General features: G+C 33.4%; 2 protein-coding genes and 2 long non-coding RNA genes across 4 annotated transcripts in view; all 4 read right to left on the minus strand.

The window, feature by feature from the left end:
• Positions 1-26,952, minus strand: part of LOC143068653 (uncharacterized) — a 511,029-nt gene that overhangs the window by 438,321 nt on the left and 45,756 nt on the right. The gene's annotated exons all lie outside the window — the stretch shown is intronic.
• LOC143068642 (uncharacterized) lies at positions 1,855-21,198 on the minus strand. Its single transcript, XR_012976215.1, has 3 exons — positions 20,863-21,198; positions 17,724-17,864; positions 1,855-1,978 (listed from the first exon to the last, which is right to left on the minus strand). It is a non-coding gene; the product is annotated as an uncharacterized LOC143068642 (long non-coding RNA).
• On the minus strand, positions 7,100-12,232 carry LOC143069824 (uncharacterized). The gene is made up of 5 exons (XM_076244627.1): positions 12,143-12,232; positions 11,947-11,986; positions 11,103-11,241; positions 10,067-10,245; positions 7,100-9,310 (listed from the first exon to the last, which is right to left on the minus strand). The coding sequence occupies exons 1-5, from the start codon at positions 12,230-12,232 to the stop codon at positions 8,808-8,810; spliced, it is 951 nt and encodes a 316-aa protein (XP_076100742.1). The 3' UTR covers positions 7,100-8,807.
• LOC143069825 (uncharacterized) lies at positions 12,944-16,207 on the minus strand. Its single transcript, XM_076244628.1, has 4 exons — positions 16,019-16,207; positions 14,325-14,421; positions 13,564-13,744; positions 12,944-13,052 (listed from the first exon to the last, which is right to left on the minus strand). Exons 1-4 carry the CDS (start codon positions 16,145-16,147, stop codon positions 12,944-12,946), a joined length of 516 nt encoding a protein of 171 aa, XP_076100743.1. The 5' UTR covers positions 16,148-16,207.

Below are 26,952 nucleotides of genomic sequence, written 5' to 3' on the forward strand. Positions count from 1 at the left end.
TTAGTTCGATGAAATATTATTGCTCAGCTGTTATAAACATCGCATGACATTGTCTAATAATTTACAGTAAAAAAAAGGGGGGTGCACGGACAAAGACGAAATTAAATTGTCATTTCAGAAACAAGAAAAATAGATTCGCGTAGCTCTTAATTCCAGAAAACTTGGTGAATAATGATCTTCAAGCACGAAAACTGATAAAGAAAAAAATGTAAAAACGTCGTACGAAAATAAGTTTTAACACACGTGTCAAAAACCTAATAGACTCGTCCACTGGAAAAACGAGATTATTGGGTTAATCTGTTGTCTCGCATTCCCGTTTTTTATCCAAATGTACAATATAATTTTTTTTTATTATCTATGAAACAAGAAAATTCGTAATGATTTGTTAATATCAGTACTTCAACTTGATGCCTTCACCCTGTCCACATTTGGAAAAGTCTATTTCTATGAGATGATGCATCTTACGGACTGATGACAAATAAAGGAAACGAACTTATTGTGTAATTGGTTTTAAACACAAGTTTCGTTCCGCAAAATTATTTGCACAAACGACATTTCAAGGTCAGTTATGATTGATTTGTCTATTTTTAGAAACGTTAACTGGAAGTTTTTTTTTTCACAACAGAAAGTGTTATCAATTTTGTTAGTGATTAAAGCATTTCATTTCATAAAAAAATTTATTTTAATTATAATTAGGGTCGGCGGGAATAAAAAAGCATGAAAAGTCAATTTTATTTTTATTCTGGAAGTCCGCAAAATCGGGTCGGCGGATCCGTAAACCAACAAATTAAAAAATCCTGGCCTGACATACCGAAAAAAAATATGGTAGCCTATAAAGGAGTAAGGTGTACTGAATATAGTAAAGTGCTGTTTTTACAGATTTAGTGAAATATTTGTGACTACAGATTTGATGTACAAAGCGCTTAACATTTTACATACATCAATTAGGCCGTTTTACCAGGGCCATGAATACAAAATATGCTGCACTTTTTTTCTGTGATAATCTACTTTTCTCTATATTGAGAGTTCACAAATGGTTAATTAAAATTGATTTATGCATAGAAACACAAATATCAGGAACAAAAAAGCTGTCAGATAGAAGTCAGCATGCCTCTTAGGCATAAAATGTAAAACTGCTCTCAAATGCTTATTACAGCTGTAGAATGCCAAAATGGCACATTTTAACAGAATTTCTGTAAACCAAAGATGTAAATCCTTTATTTTGATCGAGTTTGACAAATTGAAAGCAGCAAATCATTCAGGTGAGTTGCCAAAGTACAGAATCTAGATTTCAGGAATCCATCTCTTAGGCCCGAGAACCCAGTTATTTCATACTGCATTTCTTTTAGACAATAAATTCAAATTAAATAAATAGCTACTGCTCTTTCTAAAAAAGATTTTTACAGTGTAGTGTACTACCAGCAAGACAAATAATATCAAAATTATGGAAACTTCTACCAGCTCTAACTCAAAATATTGACAATTCTGTGTTAAGGGGGTGTAAAATTCAGTTTGACAGCTTCAGACGTGATAAAATTTGACCTGTTTAAACTGGACCAAATCACTTCTTAACATAAAGATTCAGCACCCAATTTTTTTTGACATGTAATTACATCCTCTACTTAATATTTAATGCATTTGTTATCAAGAAGTAAATTGGGAAAGTGTATCAAATAAAACATGCAAGTTATACAATGGTTACACTAGGGACTATATTCTATGACAACGAAAACCAAAGGGCGATAACTGTGTCCTTAGACCAGGTAACAGGAAAATAAAGCAATAGTGATACGACATAGAAAAGTATTTATGAAAAATAACTACCTCAACAACAGATACTGCCATCTTGGACCTTGTTGTTACAGTTTTCGTAGTTTTGATTCCATAGCGGTACAGACGAATGTCCGGTAATGAAGTGACTTTTTTCAGTCCTTTAAAATTTTTCCAAACAGCACAGTCCCCTTTACCTAGAGATATCCTAAAATCAGACACATACATGTAGTATAGTGGTTTTTTTTATAAAAGTTTCTAATCTATACATCTTTCATAATATTATAAAAAAAAATATTCTATATTATTCATAGAGTTTTTAATAGTTTCTTTTTTATAGTATTTACAGTACAAGAGTGCACACGCTGAAATGTCTCGCCTTCTTCACTAATCATTGATATTATGTTGATAGTCCTATTAAAGGGAGCTACCATTTGATTTTTATTAGGGGGGGGAGCTAGGATGAAAAGTCAGGATGACAATTGTTGTAAAAAAGTCAGGATAAGCTAAGAAAAAAAAGGCAGCACCGAATAGCTTGAAAAATAAAAAGGCAGGACAGAGATTACAACTAAAAAAAAAGGCAGGACACAATTTTTCATCCTAGCCCCCCCCCATAAAAATCAAATGGTAGCTCCCTAAGTATAAAGCTTTATTAAAAACTGTCACATAAACTTAACATTAACCAAGATAACTAGAACAAAGACCAATGAACCATGAAAATGAGGTCAAGGTCAAATGAATCATGCCAAGCAGACATGTACAGCTAACAATGCTTTCATACAACAAATATAGTTGACCTATTACTTATAATTTAAGAAAAAAAAGATCAAAACACAAAAACTTAACACTGAGCAATGAACCGTGAAAATGAGGTCGAGGTCAAATAAAACCTGCATGGCTGACATATAGATCATAAAATATTTCCATACACTAAATATAATTGACCTATGGCATATAGTATTAGATAAAAAGACCAAAACTCAAAAACTTAACCTTGTTCACTGATCCATGAAATGAGGTCAAGGTCAAGTGAAATCTGTTTGACGGGCATGAGGACTTTGCAAGGTACGCACATACCAAATATAATTTTTATAAACCAATATTATGCAAGAGTTCCCATGAGAAGCCCATGCGCAGATAGAGGTCACAGATTTTAAGAGGTTAGTAGTGGAAAATTTTAGAAACTTATTATTGAAAGTTTTGATTCTATTCTTATTAATTGGATTTATTATTCTGTTCAATGGATGAACAGTGATATCAGCAACGTTTGCTGTTATAGGTCCTTGAACATTATAAGACTGACAACTGCGGTCGAGGTCGTTCTTGTGACCACAGTGTGACTGTCCAAATATCTGACCGTAATGGCGGATGAAAAAGAAGAACATTCCAAAATGGAAAGACATTCTTCGAATGACAGTAGATTTCTTCATTTTCATGAAGTTAATCAACAACACTTGCAACATTGATAACGCTTCCAATGATGAACTTGTGTTAGAAGCTAGACTTGAAAATGTGGACAATTTGTGCGTAGGGGGCGGAGCTCTATTGTCACATGTGTCAATCAACCAAACACCGGATGTTGACAAACAACCGGATTTGTATCAGTTACTGCTACAAACTCAAATAATAAAACAAGCATTGTTGAACAATGAAAGAACTGAGTCTGACACACCAGTTAAGAAAAACACATGTGGCACACGATGTACAACATGTACTGTATCTGCCAGTGACGACGTAAGACCATCAAGTTCTAAAAAACAAAGATGTGAAACTGAAAGTGGCCACGGGCATGGATCATGAGTACAATCTGAGTCTTTGACACAAAGTTACATGAAAGAACTTCAAGAACTTTGCCAATAACAAAGCAACAAACAAAATCAAAGGGAAGCAAGCCCTTTATCTGAAGTCTCAAGTGAAAGTGAGTCAGAAAGCTCAAATAATTCTGACAATGAACTTGATGAACAAGAAGTACATACTAACATTAACAGTACTAGTACTTCTAATAAAAACAATGACACTATGTCTGTAATTGAAGATATGAAAGGCTTCATGGTAACTAAAGAAAAAGCTGGTCCAAAGATAAATGATGAACTGGCATCTGTTGTCAATGATGGCTTGAGAAAAAAGGCCAAGCAAAACAAAGTTGATGAGCTGACCAAAAAGTATGCAAAGCCAGAAAATGTACACAGTTTGACAGTCCCAAAAATTAATTTGGGTGAGTGTATATAAAGTAAATATACAATTAAACATATGATACATGTACAACAATGTACATGTACATGTTAAAATTAATTAAAATTCAATTCTTTGAAAATATATATATATATTTCTATACATGTCCCCCAACAGACTGTCTGGTTCAGTTGCTGAGACTAGTGCTTGAAAACAACAATTTTGTATTCAACGACCAGCACTACTTGCAGGTTGACGGTACCAGTATGGGAACCAAAATGGCACCTTCTTTTGCCAACATTTTCATGGGGAGTCTCGAAGAACGCATCCTTTCGAATGTACCATACAAACCCTTGTCTTGGCTCCGTTATATTGATGACATCGACATCAAATGGAACAAAACTGCAGAACGCCTGCAAGAATTTCTCGATTTCTGTAACAACTTTCATCAATCGATAAAGTTCACATCTGAAGTTTCAAATGAGAAAATTGCGTTTCTCGACACCACCATAACTTTAGAAAACGGAGTCATGACAACAGACCTTCACACCAAAAAAAATGATAAACACCAATTTCTCTCTCCGAAGAGTTGTCACCCGAAACACTGCTCCCGGAGAATTCCGTACAGCCAAGCCATCAGGTTAAAACGGATTTGTTCATCGGAATCAAAGTTAAACCATCGTTTAGGGCAACTCAGACAGCAACTCAAATCAAGAGGTTATAAGAACAAAAGTATTTCAGAAGCTTTCTGAAAAGCAAACGAAAAAGAACGAACAAACCTACTTGAATACAGAGAAAAGACGGCCCAGACAAATAAAATCCCGTTTGTTGTTAGCTTTCATCCTCATCTGACAAATATTTCATCAATTGTCCACAAACACTGGCGTCTTATTGAAAATGATCCTTCCTTAAACAAGATTTTTCCATCACCTCCCGTTATGGCTTACCGCAGACCAAAAAACCTCAAAGATATTCTAGTATCATCCAAAGTATCTAAACGGGAGATATCAACAATCGGAGGTTATAAACAATGCGGAAGGGGCAATTGTAAGTGCTGCAAAGTCGCCAATATAGAAACCCAGTTCATCAGCACAGTCACAAAGAAAAATTACAACATATTTATAACATCAAATTGCAAAACGCAAAATTGCATTTATGTTCTAACGTGTGGAACTTGCAAATTACAATATGTTGGTGAAACAGAAACCCCATTTAACATCCGACTAAATAACCATCGGTCATATTATACAAAAGAAAGGAACTGCCCAATTACAAGACACCTTTTAAGAGCAGGACATGATTTTGAAAATATCACATTTCAAATCATTGAGATAAATCAAAATTGGGATACACAAGGAAGACAAAAAAGAGAGAGATTTTGGATGCACCAGTTACGAACTCTTGAACCTGATGGACTCAATGAGAGAGACGAAAAAAGATTTCAAAGCAAATCAAAACCATAGTTATCTTGAAATCATACAAATCAATTTATAAAAATTCATACAATTAATCGAACATCTATAAATGTGTTAAACCTTTATTCCAACTTCATGTAGTTGTAGCTACAAACATATTTTATGACCGAATTAATATGTTACACTGTCCCTCAAATCTTGTATAGATTAAGCTACAAAAATATTTTTTTGTCATGCATCCGATTTCACCTTGAGAGATACACACGCCTGATGAAGCTAATTTGTTTAGCGAAATATTGTGTATTTCTATTTAACATCTAATAGAACTTTTTAATGTATCAATTAGTGTGTTTTAGTTATATTCTTAGACATTTATATAATTTTAATTCAGTAACTGTATCAGTTTATTTTCACAAACTGATCCACGCTTAATTAGATTGAATGTTGATTGTTGCTATTTTTAGACATTATATATTTCTATACATGTATATGTATTTTTTAAATTTAATTCAAACCAATATAAATTATTTCATTGAGGCCGACATAAAATACAGGAATTCATTTCCTTTTCAGGTATATGGTCACAGATGTCAATACCTAATAGAATGAATAACGTCAAACTACATTTTGTTGTACAAAAAATTCAGAACCTATTGGGCAAAGCAGCGTGTCCTATGCTTTATTTAATGGACATGTTTCTCGGTAAATCTCAAACCAATGATGGACTCACGAGAGAAGAGGTACACTCTGCTACACAACTCTGTAAGAACGCGTACTAAATGACTCAAGTCACGTATGCTGACATTACTTTTAGACGAAGAGCTTTAATACAAGCAGAAATCCAACGGAAGTATAAAGCTTTATGCAAAGATGATGTTCCAGTAACCGATTTTCTCTTTGGAAATGACATCAAAGATAAAGTCAAAGAAATGGATGCTGAATATACAGTAGGAAAGAAACTGGGCAAAACCAATTTTAATGTTGGAAAGAAATCACATGATGACAAGGAAACTTTAGAAAACTTTTAAGAAGCCATACTTTGTAAATTGTCCTTTTTCAGATGGCCGTAGTTTCTTAAAAAGCATATTAGCCTATGCTTTTTTTTTTTTTATGAATTCACTTCAGCAAACACTTATCTTCCAAAATATAATGACCATTTAAAAAGTTTAACAGAGGAAAAATTTGGCTCCTCAGAAGTGTACATCCTTAAACGCTTGTTTACACATATGTACATGTACATGTACCAAAACGTCATTTTGACACACCATCAAACAAGAAAGATAAGTTAATATTTCTTGCAAGTTGTGATGGATTTTTTCAAAATACATATAATAAAAACTCATTTTGGATGTTTCATCTTTTTAATACCTTGTATCATAGACAAGAAATCATAAAACACATAACATAAAAGCATACCAAAAAAAAATTTATAACCTTTTTCTTCCCCCTAAATCTTTGATTTTCCACCAAAACAGACCTAAATTCCAACATTTACCCAATAAATGGCACACTTCCTCTGTTAAACTTTTTTCCACAGTTAATTTGCAGTTAAGCATATATAAACTAAACATTTTAAGCCAAGAAACATTAGGGGTTAGTGTCCATTAAAAAAAGTTTTATGTCATTTACTATCCCCACCCCACCCTAAAACTCTCATTTCCAATAAAACAGCAAAATATGGATTTTTCCAAAACTGTCTAATAAATACCATCGTTTTGATAATCTGTTTCAAATACAAAAAATCATAAAACACACAGTCTATAAACATATACAAAAATAATTTTTTTTAATAATTTTTCACCCCAAAAATCAGAATTTTCCACCAGACAGGCCTAAATTCAAACATTTAAATTAAAAATGGCACACTTCCTCTGTTAAACTTTTTCCCACAGTTAATTTGCAGTTAAGCATAGATAAACTAAACATTTTAAGCCAAGAAACATTAGGGGTTAGTGTGCATTAAAAAAAGTTCTCAGTTGTTTACTATCCCCACCCCGCCCCAAAAATCACATTTCTAACAAAAAAGCAATATGTGGATTTAAAAAAAAATAAAATATAATAATAACCCAATTTAGTGTTTTATCTTTTTGAAACCTTGTTTCATGATAAAAAATCATATAACACACAGTATAATAACATACAAAAAATCTTTAATATCATTTTACACCCCCCAAGACATCTGGGTTTATTCACCTAAATTCACCTAGATTTCAACATTTACACAAAAAATGGAACCCTTCCTCTGTTCAACCTTTTTTTCACAATAAACATGCAGTTGAAAGCATAATTACAATTAACATTTTTAACAATTAGATATGGGTTAGTGTGCATTTTGAAAATTCATGTTATTTACTATCCCCACCCTGCCCCAAAAATCTCATGAAAACTTTTCTTCCTCTCATGCGGTGCATATACAGCACATCGACTAATTATGTGTTATTAGATTAGTCTATAATAATTAGATAAGATAGATATTTTTACTCTGAAACTCCCCATTAAAGATATTTGTCCATCTGTTACATTTATTTAGGTGTCAAGCCCAAAAATAGCCAAAGTTTTAAATTCAAGGGAAATAATCCCAAATAGACAGAAATATTTTTTCAAAATATTAATACCTTGTTCATGTTTACAGAACGCCTAAACAACAATAAAATGCAATAAAGTTGACCGTTAAAGAAAGATATAAAACAACAATAAAATGCAACACTCATTTTATTTAAAATAAATTTTTTTTATATTTAAAATCAAAGATTTTTCAAGAAAACAAACCAAAACAGTGACCTTCGACCTACAAGGTTATACAAGAATTATGGAACATCCTCTGTTGATTTCTATACATGTCAAGTATAAACACTGAACAGACCGCATAAAGGTTTTCAGTTATAGAGCATTCAAGATCTTCACCATATGACTGGTTTCTGAAATGTAAATAAATTTAGGTATTTTTTTACCTTTGACCTATAAGGTTGAATTAAATTATGGAACACTCTCTGATGTTGGTAATTATTGCACCTACAGACAGATGAACAGATTTTTTTTATACAAATATAATGAACATATCAATACATTATTCTTATTTAAAATCTAAACATTATAAGCACAGTAACCTTTCATTTTATGATGTACAGATATTTTTATAAGGCCAAATATAAATATATGTGTGGTTCCAATTTGCTCATGAAAACAGATTCACTATTTTCTATATCCTTTGTTGTAAAATTAACTCACATATTATGTTTTTATTGAATTTATTTTACATTGGGTTAAGACAATTTTAGTGGAAGTGGATACTTCTTATGGAAATTCAGAATTTTCAAAAAAGGTTCTAGGGTCACAATAGATATAAGTATTTTACAAAGATTGACAAACACAAAATATTTATAATATCAGTCTGTTACAGTGAATGAATAAGTTGATTGTAAATACATATGTACATGTAGTTATAGTAAATTAATCATCAGTATACTCAATTTTGGAGGATTCCATAAGTTTTTGAAGTAATGTCACATCCTGTAGTGCATCATGTGCAGCATAATCACAGTTCATTAGAGTTTTGAGTAAATTTATTTGTGAGATAGATTTGAGTTCTGGGTTATTGATTTTGAAGAGAAGTCTGGTGTCCAAAAATCCTTGAACATGTGTATTTAGAATGTTGGATTTTCCAATACATTTTAAAGTATTGATCAGAACATGGCAATCAAATGTTTTAATGTTATGACCTCCAAGGTATATATTATCACCTTCTCCTTTGATGAACTTGAAAAAATCTTCCATGGCCTTAGAAATAGAAAGAGAGTCAACAGGTTTCCCTTGATGAAACACTCTGCCATTCCTTACTGTAATGCCAGTAATATCACTAGCTTGATTTGTTATTGGAATCTTTGGAGTTACGTAACAGCTCCAATGATTGTCCCCACTGACAGCAGCTATTTGAGTGATGTGTGAGTCACATGCTGTAAAAAAAAGAATAAAAAGAACTTTAAAGCAAATATAATTGTGATTGTTCCTATATCAAATGTTGTATTTGATATGAGAAATTTTAATAGAATAGTAGTGCAGATTTCAGTGATGCCCCATTCCCCCTATCATTTCTTAGTTTTGCATTGAATTTAGAAAGATCATATCATAGGCCACATATGTACTATGTTTCAGGTAGATTTACTGATTTACTAATTCAGCAAAAAATTTTATGACCAAAAACTTTATTACAAAACTTTAACCTGACACAGGATCGATAAACATACAGATTGAGGGACGCACAGACTGAAGAACATAATGCCTCTGTACTATTCTTAGTTCGAGATAAAAATGTGACTGTTGCAGTGTGTTCAAGCAGTTTTAAAAGTACACTTTTATTTTAATTCTTTGTGCTGTTCTTGTTAATCATGCACCAAAGATAATGGAGTTTGCTCTTTAATGATTATTGCAATTGTTAATTAGTTAAAAGTTTTGCATGAAAGCACATTTCTCACTACATATATAATATATATCTGACTATGTCAATATTAACAAATTTTAGGCAATGTTTTTTTTATCAGTTTCATTTCTTGTATCATTCAATAATCACTGATTTTTTAAACTTGTTCATTTTGATTGCATGTACAAATGTTGCATATTAAAGATGAAATAATGATGTTAATTAAAGACTTGCAAACTATACCAATACCAAAACTGATCTCTTATTATTTCAATATGAATTATATGTTTACCTAAACTTGTAGTTTCAAAGTCAAAGCAAACAAGTTTTGCTGTCTCCTGAATATGGCAGTGTTCTATAGGTGGAGATGGTGCAGAGGGAATCTCTGTAATGTCCTGGTGGTCCTGCAGATCAATTGCGCTACTGTAACTTAGGCCCTCGCACAATTCTTTTACAGTATTTTTCTTTATTCTGAAAAAGCAATAATTTTTGAATTTCAGGTTTAAAATATAAAATATATATAATGGACAACATATTGTAATTGGTCTGTTTCTGAATCTTTCTTCCAATGAATATTGTTTGTTTATTTACAAGCAGATGCTTCACCAAAATTAATTTGTATTTTGCACAAACTTGGACCAGCATAAAGAGATGTGCATACATTGCCTGATGTTAACAAAAATTATATGTAAGAATAGTTTGATGCCGCCAAGAATGAGTTGAAAGAACTAATGCAAAAAATTATAAACAGACATATCATGTTAAAAAGGGGTATTTGTGAAAAATACCCCGCAAGAACATGATACATCTGTTTAATTACACCAAATGTTAATGTTCAAAAACACATTTATGATCGTGACGTTACAAGCATCCAGTCTGATCGAGGTTTTTTTTGGCAAACACCAGGGCAGAGAGGGTAAAAAAGGCATATCCTTTTGGCAAATACCTGGGCAGGCGTTAAAAAATGAACAATATTCATTTGATGACAGTAAATTGGTGAAAATACAATGGCTATCGACAAATAAAAATCCAGGATATTTACATAAGGTGTAATTATAAAGATTGATTGTATTTTTTTTTCAAAATGACTAGGGCAATTGCAATTAATTTTTGTAATAGTTCTTTTTTTACATGGTATAATGGCTCCTTTAAAGTGCCAAGACAGCCAGATAAATACTGACACTAGCTGGCACACAGTTTATTCTTCTACTATGAGCAATGACATTATGAGGTAACTTATCTATTGTTGGCTCAGAAGAAAATACATAGTTAAAAAATGGAATGTGTTGTGTTTATTTGGGGTTTGCAGAAGTGCATTATCAACATACCGTCTGTTTCTCAGCTGGATCAATCTTATTTTTTCTTTCCGTGCGACACTAATTGCCTTCCTTTTTCTTGCTTGGATATCTCTTAAAATTGCCAACCGCTTTGTATGGACACCTGGAGATAAACCTATTTTTTTTTTACCTGAAAGAATAATATAGTAATAAGTATTTTCACTTAAATTTAAACAGACTAACATACTAAATTAAAACAATATAATTTAAGTTCTAACAATTAATTTGATAAACAGTAAGCACACATAGGTGATAAATTTGCTTTTTTAAAAGAAGACTTTTGTCTGCTCATTGTTTATTTTATAAGCTACATTTTACTCTGTCTGAGGTTCTAATTTGTTGTTTTTCGTTTTTTTTTTAGTTCTTTTAACTTGTTCCTTGTTTGTCATATGATTCCTAATTTTTCCTATGGTTTGTCTTTCTAAATGTCCTGTCCCTGCTTCTTGACAAGTGCTTAAAAGTAGTAAACAAAGAAGTTTTAAACAAAAATAAATCAAATAGTATACCTTGAGTAAATAGGATTGCCCTTCATTTTTCTGTGCAACAGATGCCGCTACTCTTATATTTAGACTGGAGGAACCACTGTAAAAATAAGCCTTTGGTGCTTTGGATGCCACACTTTTGTTGAAACTTTCGTTCCCCTGTGTGCTTCCTAGATTGGACAGCTTGCTGCTTTGTGTTTTGTATCCTTTCATAAGGTCCATCAATGCCGTTTGGAGAGGAATGTCTTTAAACGGCTTTCCAAACGGCAGAGATGCATATTTCTTTGATGGATCTTCAACGTGTGAACACCATGTTTTATCACAAAAAGTGTGGTCACCAAATGGATGTCTACCCACAGCTTCCAGACCATTCTCAACACCATCAGGGTCATTCTGGTTTTGGCACAGCATATAATTTAAACAATTTAAAAAGTATTTGATTATTTTCTGATTTAATTTTTTATGTTTCTGTCCAAGACTGTACAGTGAGTTGGCAATATTTTTTTTGACCTGATTTCGATCAGACATTTTCTTTATATTGGGGTTTACTTTTTTTCTCAGTCTTGCAATGGTTGTGGTGTCGTCATCAGCAATAATAGTGCCAACAGTGATACCACTGTTTTTTATATTCTGGACCATTTCGACTACCATATCCTGCTCCATAGCTTTAGAGCTACCATCCCAATTAAGTCGACAGTCATGCAATTTTGCTTTAGTTCCCTTTCTGTTAGCTTCATCACATGTTTTGCAAAATTTGCTGCGAACACTGTAACATATAATCTTTCCAGTTTCTGCACCAATCATGGAACAGTGTCCTGCAAAATAAAAAGTTTGATTTCTATTTTGTAGCAATGTAACAAGTTAAGGAAGAATTGTGCTTACAAGATCTATCGTCATATTGTGATATTTAAAATAAGTAAGTTCAATAATCTCCCTTGAAAAATTCTAACCAGAAATATCCTCCTTCAAGCACATTCTAAGATCGTGTTCTACAACTGTGTAATGTTTCATCAATATTGAGCCATCCATTAAGGAGGAGTTGTGCTTACAAGACATATGGAAGGACAAACAGACAGACAGACAAAGAGACGGGGTGACTGCTATATACCACCCCAAAAAGAACCATTACCCCCCTTTTTTTTTATTTGGGTATAATGATATAGTAAGAGAATTTGGCTGCCTATTATTGTTACAATATAATGTTTGATGTTTCTGCGATGCAGTTTTTATTCTAAGAAGATGTGGTATGAGTTGCGATGTGACAACTCTCCGTCCAAGTTTATTTTGTATATTTTGAGAACAGAAATAAATATTTTTGTTTGCTTTTTACAAAAAATCAATCCATGAGGATTAAAGTTGAAGATTTGTTTTATTGATGATTATACCTGATAGACTGTCATATGACCTGCCACTTCCCCTTTTCTGCCAGGCTCCATCCACACTCACAATCAATTCATCCCTATCAGATTTACGGAAAAAACAAAACAAAGATAATAAAAACTAGAGCTGTAATAGAAACATCCAATTTTATAATTTTCGCGCTAAATAATGATTCGTCTCAACTTAAAGAATTCAAACAAAATGCAAAATCAGTTTTGGCCTACATGTACTACCCTTACGTTTGATGATCTCCCTTTTACTTTTTGGAATTGACAGGGTTTATCTTGGTTCATTAACATTGTACAGAAGAAACCTTTTTTTAAATGACATGCATGTCTTACCTTTCTTTTAGAGGGTAGATTATTGTCAAGGGCGATAATAGTGTTTGAAATCACACACAGAATGTTACGTTACTGAAACACGGCATAATTGTATTCTTATACTTTTAAGTCTTATACTTATGACGTTACATGTACCTTCAAACTTCAATACAAATTTAAATTGTTTACACGTCATTGTTTATATACATGCAGTATAATCACAACCATTATACGATAAATAGATTTCAGCTAGATCATATATGCACCTACTTCTTTGTAATATCTAGTTCTTCAGATAGACATACAGCCATGGTGCTCTCTGCAACAGTCTCTATAGCACCCCCTGATTCCTTCTGCCTTGCACTGAGTAATGTATTACTCACAGGTGGTATATTGAGAGCTGTGAGGAATGTGTTGACTTGTCTCCCTCCAATTCCAGTATGTACCATAGCTAAAATTAAAAAGAGAAAATTTAACATTGAAAGGCTTAATTTGTAATACATGTAATAGCAGCATATAAAATAAACAATTCTGAATATTGACAAATTACTTAGCATGTTCAATTTCACAAATTTTAATCAATATTATGTATTACTATAACAGGAGAAGTTGCATTTTGTGACAAAAATATAGTGTAAAATTAAATGTAAGTTTTTTATACATGTACTGCAATAATAACTCAATTGAATTATTCATTATAATTAAAATCTTGCATAAATTTTTGAATTTACAGACAGTTACGGTTCCAGAAATTTTCATGCTCCAATAGTTCTCTATACAATAAACCACTTGACCCCATTTAAATCAGCATCTCACAGTTAAGTAAGCATATAATATAAATATTCATTATAAACATTATGTACATATCCCAAGTCATTTTCACCCTGTAATTAAAGTGGTTGTCATCAGATACTGCATGCATATGTGTGTGCCTCTAGACATTTTTACAAGGGGGAATAATAATTTGCTCTAGTTATCATTTGCAAAATTGTATTTAGACTTTAGACACAGTGGTTGTTCACTAAAAATACCTGTAGCTAATTTGGTGTTGGCATCCCATATCTTGTTATGTCTTTTCCCAGTTGCAACATTGTTTATGTGAAGAAATCTGGTATTATAACATGGTATCTAAAATGTTAAGAAAAAATATTCTTAAAAATTCATTACAATTAAATGTAATGCAATATGTACTTACTACATGCAGTGTGTTTTATGCTTTCAACAGTAAAAACAAGTTTTGCTGATGCAGATTGTGTATACTATTGGGTTTAAAATGATTGTTATTACTTTTTACTTCATGTAATCTTTACAGAATAAAGCAATAGACCACTTTCGAGTTCATCCGTCACCTGAAAAAACTCGTCAATTATACACGCCTTTATCACCATCATTTGTGCGTTTAGGGGCGTCGTCACTTCCCTTCAATGTTGAGCGAGTGGTTGGAAAACTATAATTCTATATTGTACGAATTATTCGGCAAATTGTATTCTCAAAATTGACAATCAATACTGCTGCCATTAGGGAATTGTCAGTAAGTACCTACAGAGCAACCATTATTTCTAGTTTATCCTGCTCAAAGACAATCACTAAGACGCTTGTTGAACGTAAATAGTGCAGGGATACAGGCGACCCCCTCTATCTGGTAAATGACGTCATAAAGGCGTGCATAATTGACGAGTTTTTGCCGGTGACGGATGAACTCGAAAGTGGTCTATTGACAAAGAGTCATTTTATTTTTATTACCTGACCTCAGCCCCCATAAGCTGTGTTTTTTCATTTTCAACTAAGCACCATCTTTAATAGTTTTAATGTATCTTTAACCCAAATGATTTGTTTTATGTTACAATTCTTTTTTGTACATCAATATATAAGTATACAAAAATTAAGTGACTGCAAAAAAAGATTAATATTATATAAATAGTTTTCAAAATTATTACCACCAGCTTGTGTCATTTTGGTCTTTTGTGGATAGTTGTCTCATTGGCAATCATACCACATCTTCTGTTTTATATTTACTGTATGTATTAAATACAAAACAAAATTTCCTGTAATAATACTGTGTTTGGTAGAGTTGTTGATTTTTTACAAGTATTAAATCCTGATGCAGTCCATTTGACACATACATTGAATAGATGCATTATTTTAGTCACAGACCCACCCTTTATAGAAGCTCACTTAAAAAGATGAGATTCCACCTTAACCAAGTATTAGGAAGCTACCATTTGATTTTTAGGGGGAAAAGGGGGGGGGGGGGGGGGGGGCTAGGATATAATTTGAAATACAGGTAAGACAAGTGTCTTGACTAAAAAATTCAGAATGAACAACTAGAAAAAAAGGAAGGATGAAAATCTATAAAAAAAGAAGGATATGAACAAATGAAAAAAAACCCAAAATCATGAGATTTGTTTTGTAAAAAATAACAAGGCAAGTCAGAGACTAGTCATACTTCTCCTAAAAAAATCAAATTCTTGTCCAAAAAAGAGGGGGTTGCTATGCTGAAAAATTCTAAAGATAAGTGGTTCAACATCAAATGAACATTAATAAAAATGGGCACCATAACCAATTGAAAAACACATTTTTCATGATCACTAAGAGGTTGGTTGTTTAAAGTCTATGAATTTGAAGAGAAAGAGCATGTGCGAAAGAAGGTGGTCAGTTCCCCTTATCCTAAAGGAACATCTTCTTCATACAACGAGAAAGAATATAAATGTCTGTGAATTTTTACCTTGATATTAGCTGACAATCCATATGTCAAAATGCCAGATGCATGCGTCAACTGCAGAGTTAGTCCACACTTTTTGCAGCCGGACAGACCCTCTGCAAGTACACCAAGTTCCACTATACGTCTGCCCATAGACCAGGAAGTTTCTGTAGAAGTTGAAAAGAACTGCTCCGCCACGTGTATGGGGGGGGGGGGGGGGGGGGGGGTTGCCATCATTCGCGGATGCATAAGAATGGTCCTTGAAAACGGAAAGATACTTCACATCTGTTGTACATCTTTCCCTTCTCTGATCTACTAGACCCTGTAGAACCTTCCGTAACTGCTCCGTCTGCTTTTTACTCTTAAAACCTTTCACTTTGCGTACCATAATCAATGTCAACAATATCTACCGGCAGACGATTGTTTACATTGCCGACTGACATCCGGGACTTTGAGTAAGTCGTTCTAATTTTATACAAACTTTTCTATTCAACTTTTATTAATTCATTTTTAACTAAATGAAAATATGGAAACAATTAATGTACATTTAAACGATAATTTTTATCTTCTGCGAAATATGACTTTTTCAGCCATTTTGCGACATCAAAGTCAATCGCGAGTTATCTCCCGTTGACCACTTCCAAATTATGTACATCCTTAAGAACTTAAATTAAATATTGAAAATAGATTTTGAATATCAGCAAGTTACACCAGTAATCATGGTCAGATGTTCACTTATGTCTATTGAAATAAACTGTGAAAAATAAAGAAACAAAGTTTGGTTTCCTGTCACAAAAATGGTGAATCAAAATATATATAAGAAATTCTTGAAAAACCCATTTGTTCCATTAATACTATTCTCACACCAACACACGTAAAACCCACAGAATAAAATTTAGTTTTAGAATTTAAAGTAGAGGATCCAAGGAGCCTGTGTTTCTCACCTGAAATATTTGTTTACATTGATGCATGAAATAATGCAACCATTATACATGTTATACTTTTGCTTTGTTTCAGAGATTTAAGTCAAAACTGCATTTTCCCCCATGATCTATTTTTAGCCATGTTGGCCGTTTTGTAAACTAGATATCAAAACAAAATACAGGCAATAGATCTGTTTTTTTACAAATGAAGTTCTCCATACCCTTTGAACTCTGAGAGTCAAGTACATTTTAAGAACGAGACATAGATAGGTAGGGTAAGAGCAATTAATTTCACAGCATTTGCAGAGATGTGGCTATTACAAGAAATAAATGTAGCAAATTTGCATTGTTCATGTGTTGTTATCAATGATCTCTCCCAATTCCCTCGGAGAATTAACTAAAGGAAGATCCTTAAAGTTTCCTGGTGTGAAACATATATTCACTAAGTCGTAAAAACATAAAAATCAATTCATTTTTTTACACTGTATTATATCATTAAATTTAACTGACAGACCAATCATAACTATTCCAAACCTACAACTGGAGAGCAGGCATTATCTAACTTCATTCAATAGATATAAGGAGATGTGGTATTGGTTCAAATGATACAACTCTATCATGTCTATATCTACTTCCAAGTCACTAAATGTAAATGAAAAACCATTAAAGGTCAAAGTACAGTTTTCATTACATTTAGCCTATATATATATATATAGCTATATATTAGAGATTATTGAAAATGCTTTAAGGTGTTCAAGATTTGTATAATGCTTGGTAATCTGCTAGAATATGAAATATTAACTTACTCAGAATGCAAACAACACATTTCAGCAAATGTGCCAAATAATCTTGTGAAGCAACCTTCATAGACTTTATCAGAACTTCGTATATCCTCTCCAACTCTGCTGAGTTCTAATAAAAATTTCATCACAGCTCTTTTCAAAAATCTACAAATTAACAGAATAAGCAGTATTAATATAATTGTAGTTAACAGAACAATATTATATATACTCAGTGCTCTAGCTAGAAATCAAAAGGGGCAGGGTGCCAGTGGAGGGCAGGGCACTTTTTATGATAAGAAAAGGCACTGCTCATTTTTTTGTCTACGTTTCCGTGTGTATCACGAGTTAACGAATCTCTCTTTTTTTTTTACTGTATATGTTGTTTTTTTTAATTAAAGATGCTTTTAACTATAGTCTTTATTTCATTGTTTGTGTAGTTATGAATGATATAGTACATCTTCATCAACATATTATGTTTTTACAGTTTAACTTCACTCTACCCATTATCAAAGAATATGTGAGTTTTTTTGTTGTTTTTTTTATCTATATAGGAATTGTAGCTTTTAATGCGTCATATGAACTGAAACTGAGAGCATTAGGGAGCTACCATTTGATTTTTAGGGGGGGGGGGGGGGGGGGGGGCTAGGATGAAATTTGAAAAAAAATAGGCAGGACAGGAGTTTTGAGTAAAAAAAAATGTCAGGATGAGACACTTGCAAAAAAAAAAAGTCAGGACGACAATTTAGGTAAAAAAAGTCAGGATAAACTAAAAAAATAAGGCAGGACCGAACAGAGTGAAAAATAAAAATGCAGGACAGAGATTATAGCTAAAAAAAAATGCAGGACAAAATTTTTCATCCTAGCCCCCTCATGAAAATCAAATATATATATGTGGTGGTGTTTAACGACCTTGACTGGCCTTTCAGCCCTCGCACGGTCGGTTAAAAATCAAATACAACAAATGGAAGTTTTTAACGACCTTGACTGGCTATACAGCCCTTGCACGGTCGGCAAAAATCAAATAGTAGCTCCCTTACTAATTTAATAATGTTTAGAACATGGATTGCTAAAAGTATAATTATCAAGTAGAAATTGCAATATATATTTTTTAATATGTTCAAAGACAGTTTATATCTTTAAGGTAACATTATTATGTTATTATATATTCAACTGGTAATTTATTCCTTTTTTTGATACTAGATAATATTTTTAGAGCACAAATTTGTAATAAGCTAAAACAGGGGAAGTAACTCCAAAATCAATTTCCACCACGTTTTGGTTAATTAAAAACTGTGCTTGTCGCTAACAAGTTGAGATGGAAGGCATTTCAGTAAAGGCATAGTTTTTTTTTTATGACTTAAATTCAATTCTAAAGTCATGAAAGTCTTCATTTATATACGCTCTTCCATTGTGACTTGGAGATCGAAAATGCCGACCCAAGCTAAACACACTCGCTGACACATTCATCAAAAGTATGACAAAAAGATGCATTGTCCTAATTAAATTACCTAGTTATTAACACCTTTGAAGTCTTTATCATTGTAATTGATTTTAATGTCTAATGACATGATTAACCTGGGGGCAATCACACAGGTGTCATATATGTAATTAACTTGGAGATCAGAAATTGATGAAACAAAATTTTACCAAAACGGCACAAGATAATTTGGGAAAAAGACGTCAGGGCAGAAGGGCGCGGATGAAGGCACCCAGGGCGCGGCTGAGGGCACCCAGGGCGCAGCGCCCTTCTATTTTGGGCTAGCGAGACCACTGATACTGTAGCATCAACTAAAATTAAATGCTAAGTTAACAAGTTTTATATAGGTTTCTAAAAAGCTATGGACTGCTACGCTCTACACTAATTTAAGGTTATATGTGTGCATGTGGTTGTTAAACTAGTATTGGAAATGTGGTATTTCTAGATATTGATTGGTATAAAATGGATGTACTTTAAGAGTGTGTGTTATACACCCATGCTTTTAAAAAGATTAAATTTCTTGTTGAAAATTAAAACAACAAGTGAGTAGCTCACAGATGATACCCCCGCCACAAGTGGATAATAAAATAGTGTAAAAATATGCAAGTGTTCCGTAAACAGGAAGTTTGTCGAGTGATAAATCTGAAAACGCATCACACGGTATAGCTAACTTATATAAATCCGGAAACCAAATTTCAGAAATCCTTGTATTGTAGTTCCTGAGAAAAATGTGACGAAAATTTTCAACTTGGCTATCATGTGTAAAATCATACAAGTGTTCGGTAAACAGGAAGTGGATGAATGATGAATCTGAAAACGCATTACACGGTATGGCTGACATATATATAAATGTTGATACCAAATTACAGAAAGGGTTGATGTGCAGTTCCTGAGAAAAATGTGACGAAAGTTTCATGGGACGGACTGACTGACTACGGACGGACTGACAGACAGAGGTAAAACAGTATACCCCCCTTTTTTAAAGCGGGGGTATAATTATAAAATACAGATAATGCATTTTTGTAAACATTGTATAGCATGTATAGGAACATTGTTTAATAGCAAAGCAAATCGTGCAAATTGCAGAGTAACAAAGCAATTAAACACATACGTGTACGTAATAGGGCTCTTCACGGTTAGTTCGGCCATATTGGATAGGGGGCAGATTTTTTGGAAGGAGGTGGAAATGGTATGAAAGTGTGGGAAATCCTATGTGTGTTTCCAAGCAACAGCTCTGTTTTAATGTTTTCCCGTATTTTTCACACCATTTTTACCTCTATTATGAAAATCTGCCCCCTATCCAATATGGCCGAACTAACCGTGAAGAGCCCTATTGCACGCCCCTAGCAGAATACAGGATTAATAACGTTCTACGTTAGTTTCGCAAGTTATTTCCCTTACTCCAAGAAAGGACACACGAAAGAGAAACTACTATCATGAATCCAACAAGGACACCTATGCTGTCTTCAAACCTAATCATGAGAAATTATCTGAATTAGTCCAGTTAGAAATCAAAGCATTCTATTGTTTTGTGCAGCCTGACTTTGATACCAATTGACTGTTTTTGTTTTAGACGCTTGAGACATTTCGTGTAAAACTTATGATATCAACTAGATAATTATATTAATTTTATTATATAATTAAATGGGACCTAATTTGGGAATTGTCAACACACAACTAACTTACGACTCTGCAGGTTCTTTATCTTGGTCAAGTTTTTCAGAAATTTCATTGACAGCCTCAAGAAACTTTTCTGGCCGGAATTTCAGTTTATACGTTGTTGCAATTTTGCCGTCTATTTTTTCAAGATAGCTCTTCACCTCAGCACAGTACATTTTTTGTTCCTCCGTTAGTTCCCCTATCATCGGTATCTTTTCTAATACAGCTGATACCGTTTCCAAATAGTCACAATGAAAATATATTTGCAAATGGTTTTCAACAGTACGTCTGTCCCATTGTGAAACACTGTTACTTAACATCGCGGACAATAAAGCTAAAGGCTGAAATCAAAACTTGCGCGTGTTTATTTACTGGTAACCCATTCGAGAGAACATCTTAGCAGAGGAAATTTGAATAATGGACGAGAAACCAGATAAGAGATAATAAGTACTCAGACCATTGCCGGATTTCAGCTCCGGATTGCAGGTAGGATAGACCGCTCAAAAACAACCAATTAATTGGGAAAAAGGTTGATAAAACAAGTTATGAACAAAATTTGAAGGAGGAACCTAAAAGATAGAAAATATCTGAACATGAGAACACCTTACGGTATTGAACAAGCTACAAACCAGCTCAGTAATATCTGGTCTAACTAACGCTTTAAATCTGAGTTATCCCCGTAAGAAATCCAAATTTATTAGAAAAAAGAAGATCAGCTGGTCTCCACAACTTGCTAAAGCTGTAGGTCTGTCAAAAAAGGCATTTTATTTGTGGAAAAAGGTTGGTTCACCTCCGTCGAAAAATAATATTTACAACTTAAAGAGACTAGAGACGAAACGTTCGGTCAGATCGATACAAAGACAACAAACCGCTGACAAAACCTTTAGAAACGAAGGTTACAAATAGTCTGGACTAAAGGAAATTGCAAAGTAAACATTGACCCCAAATCGTAGTGATATCACTATTTAACCCACGATGAAGTAATCAACAGATTAAAGACCATCAAAGGTGTTACTTAGGCCATAAACATGTCACCTAAAGAAAACAGTAACATAAACAAAAGCTATAAACGTATTTTGAATACAGTAGTTCAGGGAAAGCTTGTTCGCGACCTAGAATTCTGAGTGGGGAAAGCCTTTAATGATGCTTCTAAAGCATTTGATGTTGTGTGGCATGATTCTTTAATGTTAAAACTTTTTCAGTCTGGAGTTAAGGATGAGGATTGGTTTGTAGTATATAAATGGTATCAGCAAATGAGATCAAAGGTTAAGTGGGATGGACATTTCTCAAGAGCTTTTGATGAGCCACAGGGAGTTAGACAAGGTGGTATTTTGTCTCCTACTCTGTATAAACTTTATATTAATCCGTTATTAGATTGGTATCAAAACAAACATTTGGGCCTCCGTATTGGAACGATACATATTGCCTCACCAGCATGCGCAGATGATATTGTATTATTAGCGGAAGATGCTATTTCGTTACAGACAATGTTAAACTTACAAGAAACTTTTGCAAATAAAGATAGATATTTTATTAGTGAAGCTGAAAGTAAAATTATGACTTTCAATAGTAGAAGAAATGAAAAATGTGTGGATGAATTTTATTTACACGAAAAACCTATAGAACATGTTGTTTCATATACTCATGTCGGAATTAATCGAAATTCAGCTGAAAAATGTTTGGTATCAGAAAGAATTAAATTAGCTAGACGAACCTGCTATTCGCTAATGGGTGCAGGTATGCACGGATATAATGGAGTCAACCCAAATATAGTCATCAAATTATGGAATACATATGTTCGCCCACGATTAATTTTTGGACTAGACTGTGTAACACTTACCAGAAAGGAACTGGATGAATTGAACTTTTTTCACAAATCACAACTTAAAATTCTGCAAAACTTGCCAGAACGAACCGCTGATGCAGCAATATATTATATTCTGTCTGGCCAGATGCCAATAGAAGCGTTTTTACATAGACAAATTTTAGTAAACTTTGGCAACATTGTGCGAAACAATGATATAGAGAAGGAGATATGTATTAGACAACTTGTAATGAAGGATAACACCTCTCATAGCTGGTTTATTTATGTGAACGATATACTCTCATTGTATGAATTTGAATCTATTTTTGACATCCTAAATTCAATTCCAAATAGAGAAAGTTGGAAAAACTATGTGAAAAAGAGAATAGAAACATTCTGGAGACAGAAGATAACGAATATGGCAGAAGGAAAGTCTACTCTTCGCTTTTTGCATCCCATGTCAATGAATTGTGAAACTGTTCATAACGTTTGGGCCAACACAGGACTTGACTCTATTTCTATTATGAAAGCTAATGTAAAAGCTAGACTACTTACAGGAGTGTATACACTGCAATCAAACCGTAGTAGATTTAACAAGTACGAAGTAAGTGCGATATGTCCGTTGTGTATGGATGAGATCGAAGTTACTGAACATTTCTTACTACAATGTGCTAGTACAGATACTGTGAGGAATCAATTTATTCCAAAGCTAAGAACTTTGCTTTATGACTTTAATTATGAAATAGGAAATCTTGTCTTCTCGAACAATTCAATGCTATTGAGGGTGATTTTGGATGTTTCTATCCCACAAGTTCCAATTTTAATACAGACTTTCTCATTTATGGAGAAAATTGAGGCCATAACAAGAGGATTGGTATATGCTCTACACCATAAAAGATGCTCTATACTGGATCTAGTTGGCAGTTAGGATGGCAAAGTCATTTAAAGTCATTTAAAATCATTAAATAGCTTAAAATAAAATAAATAAATTTATTAAGTTACTATTTTCAAAAGTTTAAGGTTTAATATGACAATTAAATGTTAAGTAAGCCTTGTGTTCTGATATTTTCTTATTTTTTTCCGCAATACTTAAATTTAAGTTTGTAAGGAAACTTAAGGGTTGATACAAATGGCTAAGTTGTTCTATTAAGTTAAGAAATTACTTTTCTATTAAGGTATAAGGAAATTATACTAGGATAATAAAATTTTTTGTCCCAAATAGGTGATAAAGTAACTATTATGTAAGCAACTTAAATTGTTGTGTGTTTTTTTTTCTAGTGAAGTAGGAGATATAAGGCTACTGGTGCAGTGTAAGGAAACTTGAGTGAAGTACCAATTAAGATGGCATATTGGTTTAATTTAGAATGAACAATAAAAAGCTGAGTTATATGCTGAGTAACAAATTGCCACAGTAACATTGATTTTGGTGGTACATGAAGTAATTTTAGATTTTAGTATATGCCACAGTGCATGAACTTTTAAAGTAATAGACATTGATTAGTGTATATTTGATATAACATATGTGATTTATATGGAGTTCAAATGTATATAGTATGGTGATGGAACAGTTTCCTGCACGTTTACAAAAGTGATTTGACATAAGTTATTTTAAAGTTTTATGTTTGAATTGAGCTCCTAGCTGGGATCGCAGCCTTAGCTCAATTTGGATAAGACCAACTGCCGTTGCGTTGTAAATTGGTGGTGGGTACGCCAGGCTGTGTTGACGTCCATTACACCAGTATCTAGAACAATATATTTAGGCGAAATAATACTGGTTTTATATGCACCGATCATATACACTGTATAATATTCCTGCACATGCACACAGTTGCTTACAGTAAATCAGTTGCTAATCCGTGCAACACTACAAAAGTAGTGGTACTCCAGATAGTGGAGGAAAGAATAGAGAAGAAGAAGAGTGGGTCAAACGTTTAATTAAAACTCATGCGAGAATATACGAGATTTGGTTGAACTGGGGGCAAAGTCATATATGGTACACATCAATATTCGGTGTTTAATAGGCGTTTATTAGGACGCCTGCCGCTTTCCCGTTTACCTGTGAAGTCGTTGAGTGTCATCTGTTTTTTGTTTGTTTATGTTTATGTGTAATAAAGTAAAATAAGTAATATTTTGAAAAATTTCGGGACATAGTGTTTAAAAATTACGGGAGAAAATTGGAAAAGAAAATTGAAATTACTGCTTGCAAAAAGCCAAAACGAAATGTTTGATAAAGAAGGAACGAGGTCCTTTAAGTCCCTGGAAGCTGTTAAGAACTTTGAAGAAGTTTATGTGCAGAAATATAATTTTTTGTTGATTGAGAATAATTTCCAGAAACATTTAAACCTTGGTACAGTATATACGTTCCTTGTTCAAACCATAATAAAAATATAAAGTTCCCATAAAATCAAACAGCTACAGATCGTCATATGGAATTAAAATCTTAGCAAAAAAGCCGCACCCACTTATAAGATATATAAATGTCTTTACTCTGACTGTTGCATTTTGAACACACGAGTGAAAGTCCAGCGCAATGTAGAACAAAATAGTTTCAACATTCATATATCATTATCATGATCTTGACCTGCATGAATATTCATTTAACTTGCAACTGGATGATTAAACAAAACGGTTATTGACGACTGCACGAAAAGCTTTACTTCAGACAAAACATGAAATTAACTGTTCATGAAAAACGAAGTCCATCTAGTAGTAATTAAACTACGGAAAAATGAAAATAAATATTTGGCGATTCAAATTGGGAGTAGGGGTCGATTAAATTTTTTTTTGGGCTTACGTTCACATATTTCAGTATAAATAAAGATCCAGGCATGTAGTAAACACCCTTAGCATTAGTTTGAGCTATAATATACCTCAATGGCATGTCTGGGCGGTGCTGGGGGAAGATTTTCATTATAATTGATATTTGCCTTTATGTTGGTTTTCTTGCCTTTTTTATGGTATTTCGTGTTTTCCGCCTAATGAGGCACTTATTTATGTTGGAAAACACATGCTAAAGTTAGCCAAGGCCTTTACGGTAAAAATGACACCTTGTATAGACCAATGACATGCTCAGTTTGGTCTCTAGGGTGAAAAGATCCGGGGTAGGTATGCTCAATATTGGCGTCTGGCTATCCAAATTGGGGGTAGGGGTCGATGAAATATTTTTTTGCCTTACATTCACATATTTCAGTATAAATAATGATTCAGGCATGTAGTAGACACCCTAGGCATTAGTTTGAGCTATAATATACCTCAATGGCATGTCTGGGCGGTGCTGGGGGAAGATTTTCACTATAATTGATATTTGCCTTAATGTTGGTTTTCTTGGCTTTTATGATGGTCTTTCGTGTTTCCCGCTTAATGAGGCACCTATTTATGTTGGAAAACACATGTTAAAGTTAGCCAAGGCCTTTACAGTAAAAATGACACCTTGTATAGACCAATGACATGCTCAATTTGGTCTCTAGGGTGAAAAGATCCGGGGTAGGTATGGTCAATATTGGCGTCTGGCGATCCAAATTTGGAGTAGGGGTCGCTTAAATATTTTTTTGGCTTACGTTCACATATTTTAGTATAAATAAAGATTCAGGCATGTAGTAGACACCCTAAAAATTAGTTTGAGCTATAATATACCTCAATGGCATGTCTGGGCGGTGCTGGAGGAAGATATTCACTATAATTGATATTTGCTTTTATGTTGGTTTTCTTGCCTTTTTTATGGTATTTCGTGTTTTCCGCCTAAGGCACTTATTTATGTTGGAAAACACATGTTAAAGTTAGCCAAGGCCTTTACGGTAAAAATGACACCTTGTATAGACCAATGACATGCTCAGTTTGGTCTCTAGGGTGAAAAGATCCGGGGTAGGTATGGTCAATATTGGCGTCTGGCTATCCAAATTGGGGCTATGGGTCGATTAAATATTTTCTTGGCTTACGTTCACATATTTTAGTATAAATAAAGATTCAGGCATGTAGTAGACACCCTAAGCAATAGTTTGAGCTATAATATACCTCAATGGCATGTCTGGGCGGTGCTAAGGGAAGATTTTCACTATAATAATTGATATTTGCCTTTATGTTGGTTTTCTTGGCTTTTATGATGGTTTTTCGTGTTTTCCGCTTAATGAAGCACCTTTTTATGTTGGAAAACACATGTTAAAGTTAGCCAAGGCCGTTAAGGTAAAAATGACACCTTGTATAGACCAATGACATGCTCAGTTTGGTCTCTAGGGTGAAAAGATCCGGGGTAGGTATGCTCAATATTGGCGTCTGGCGATCCAAATTGGGAGTAGTGGTCGCTTAAATATTTTTTT

This window comes from Mytilus galloprovincialis, chromosome 3, assembly GCF_965363235.1.
Source record: "Mytilus galloprovincialis chromosome 3, xbMytGall1.hap1.1, whole genome shotgun sequence".
Classification (NCBI taxonomy): Eukaryota; Metazoa; Mollusca; class Bivalvia; order Mytilida; family Mytilidae; genus Mytilus; species Mytilus galloprovincialis.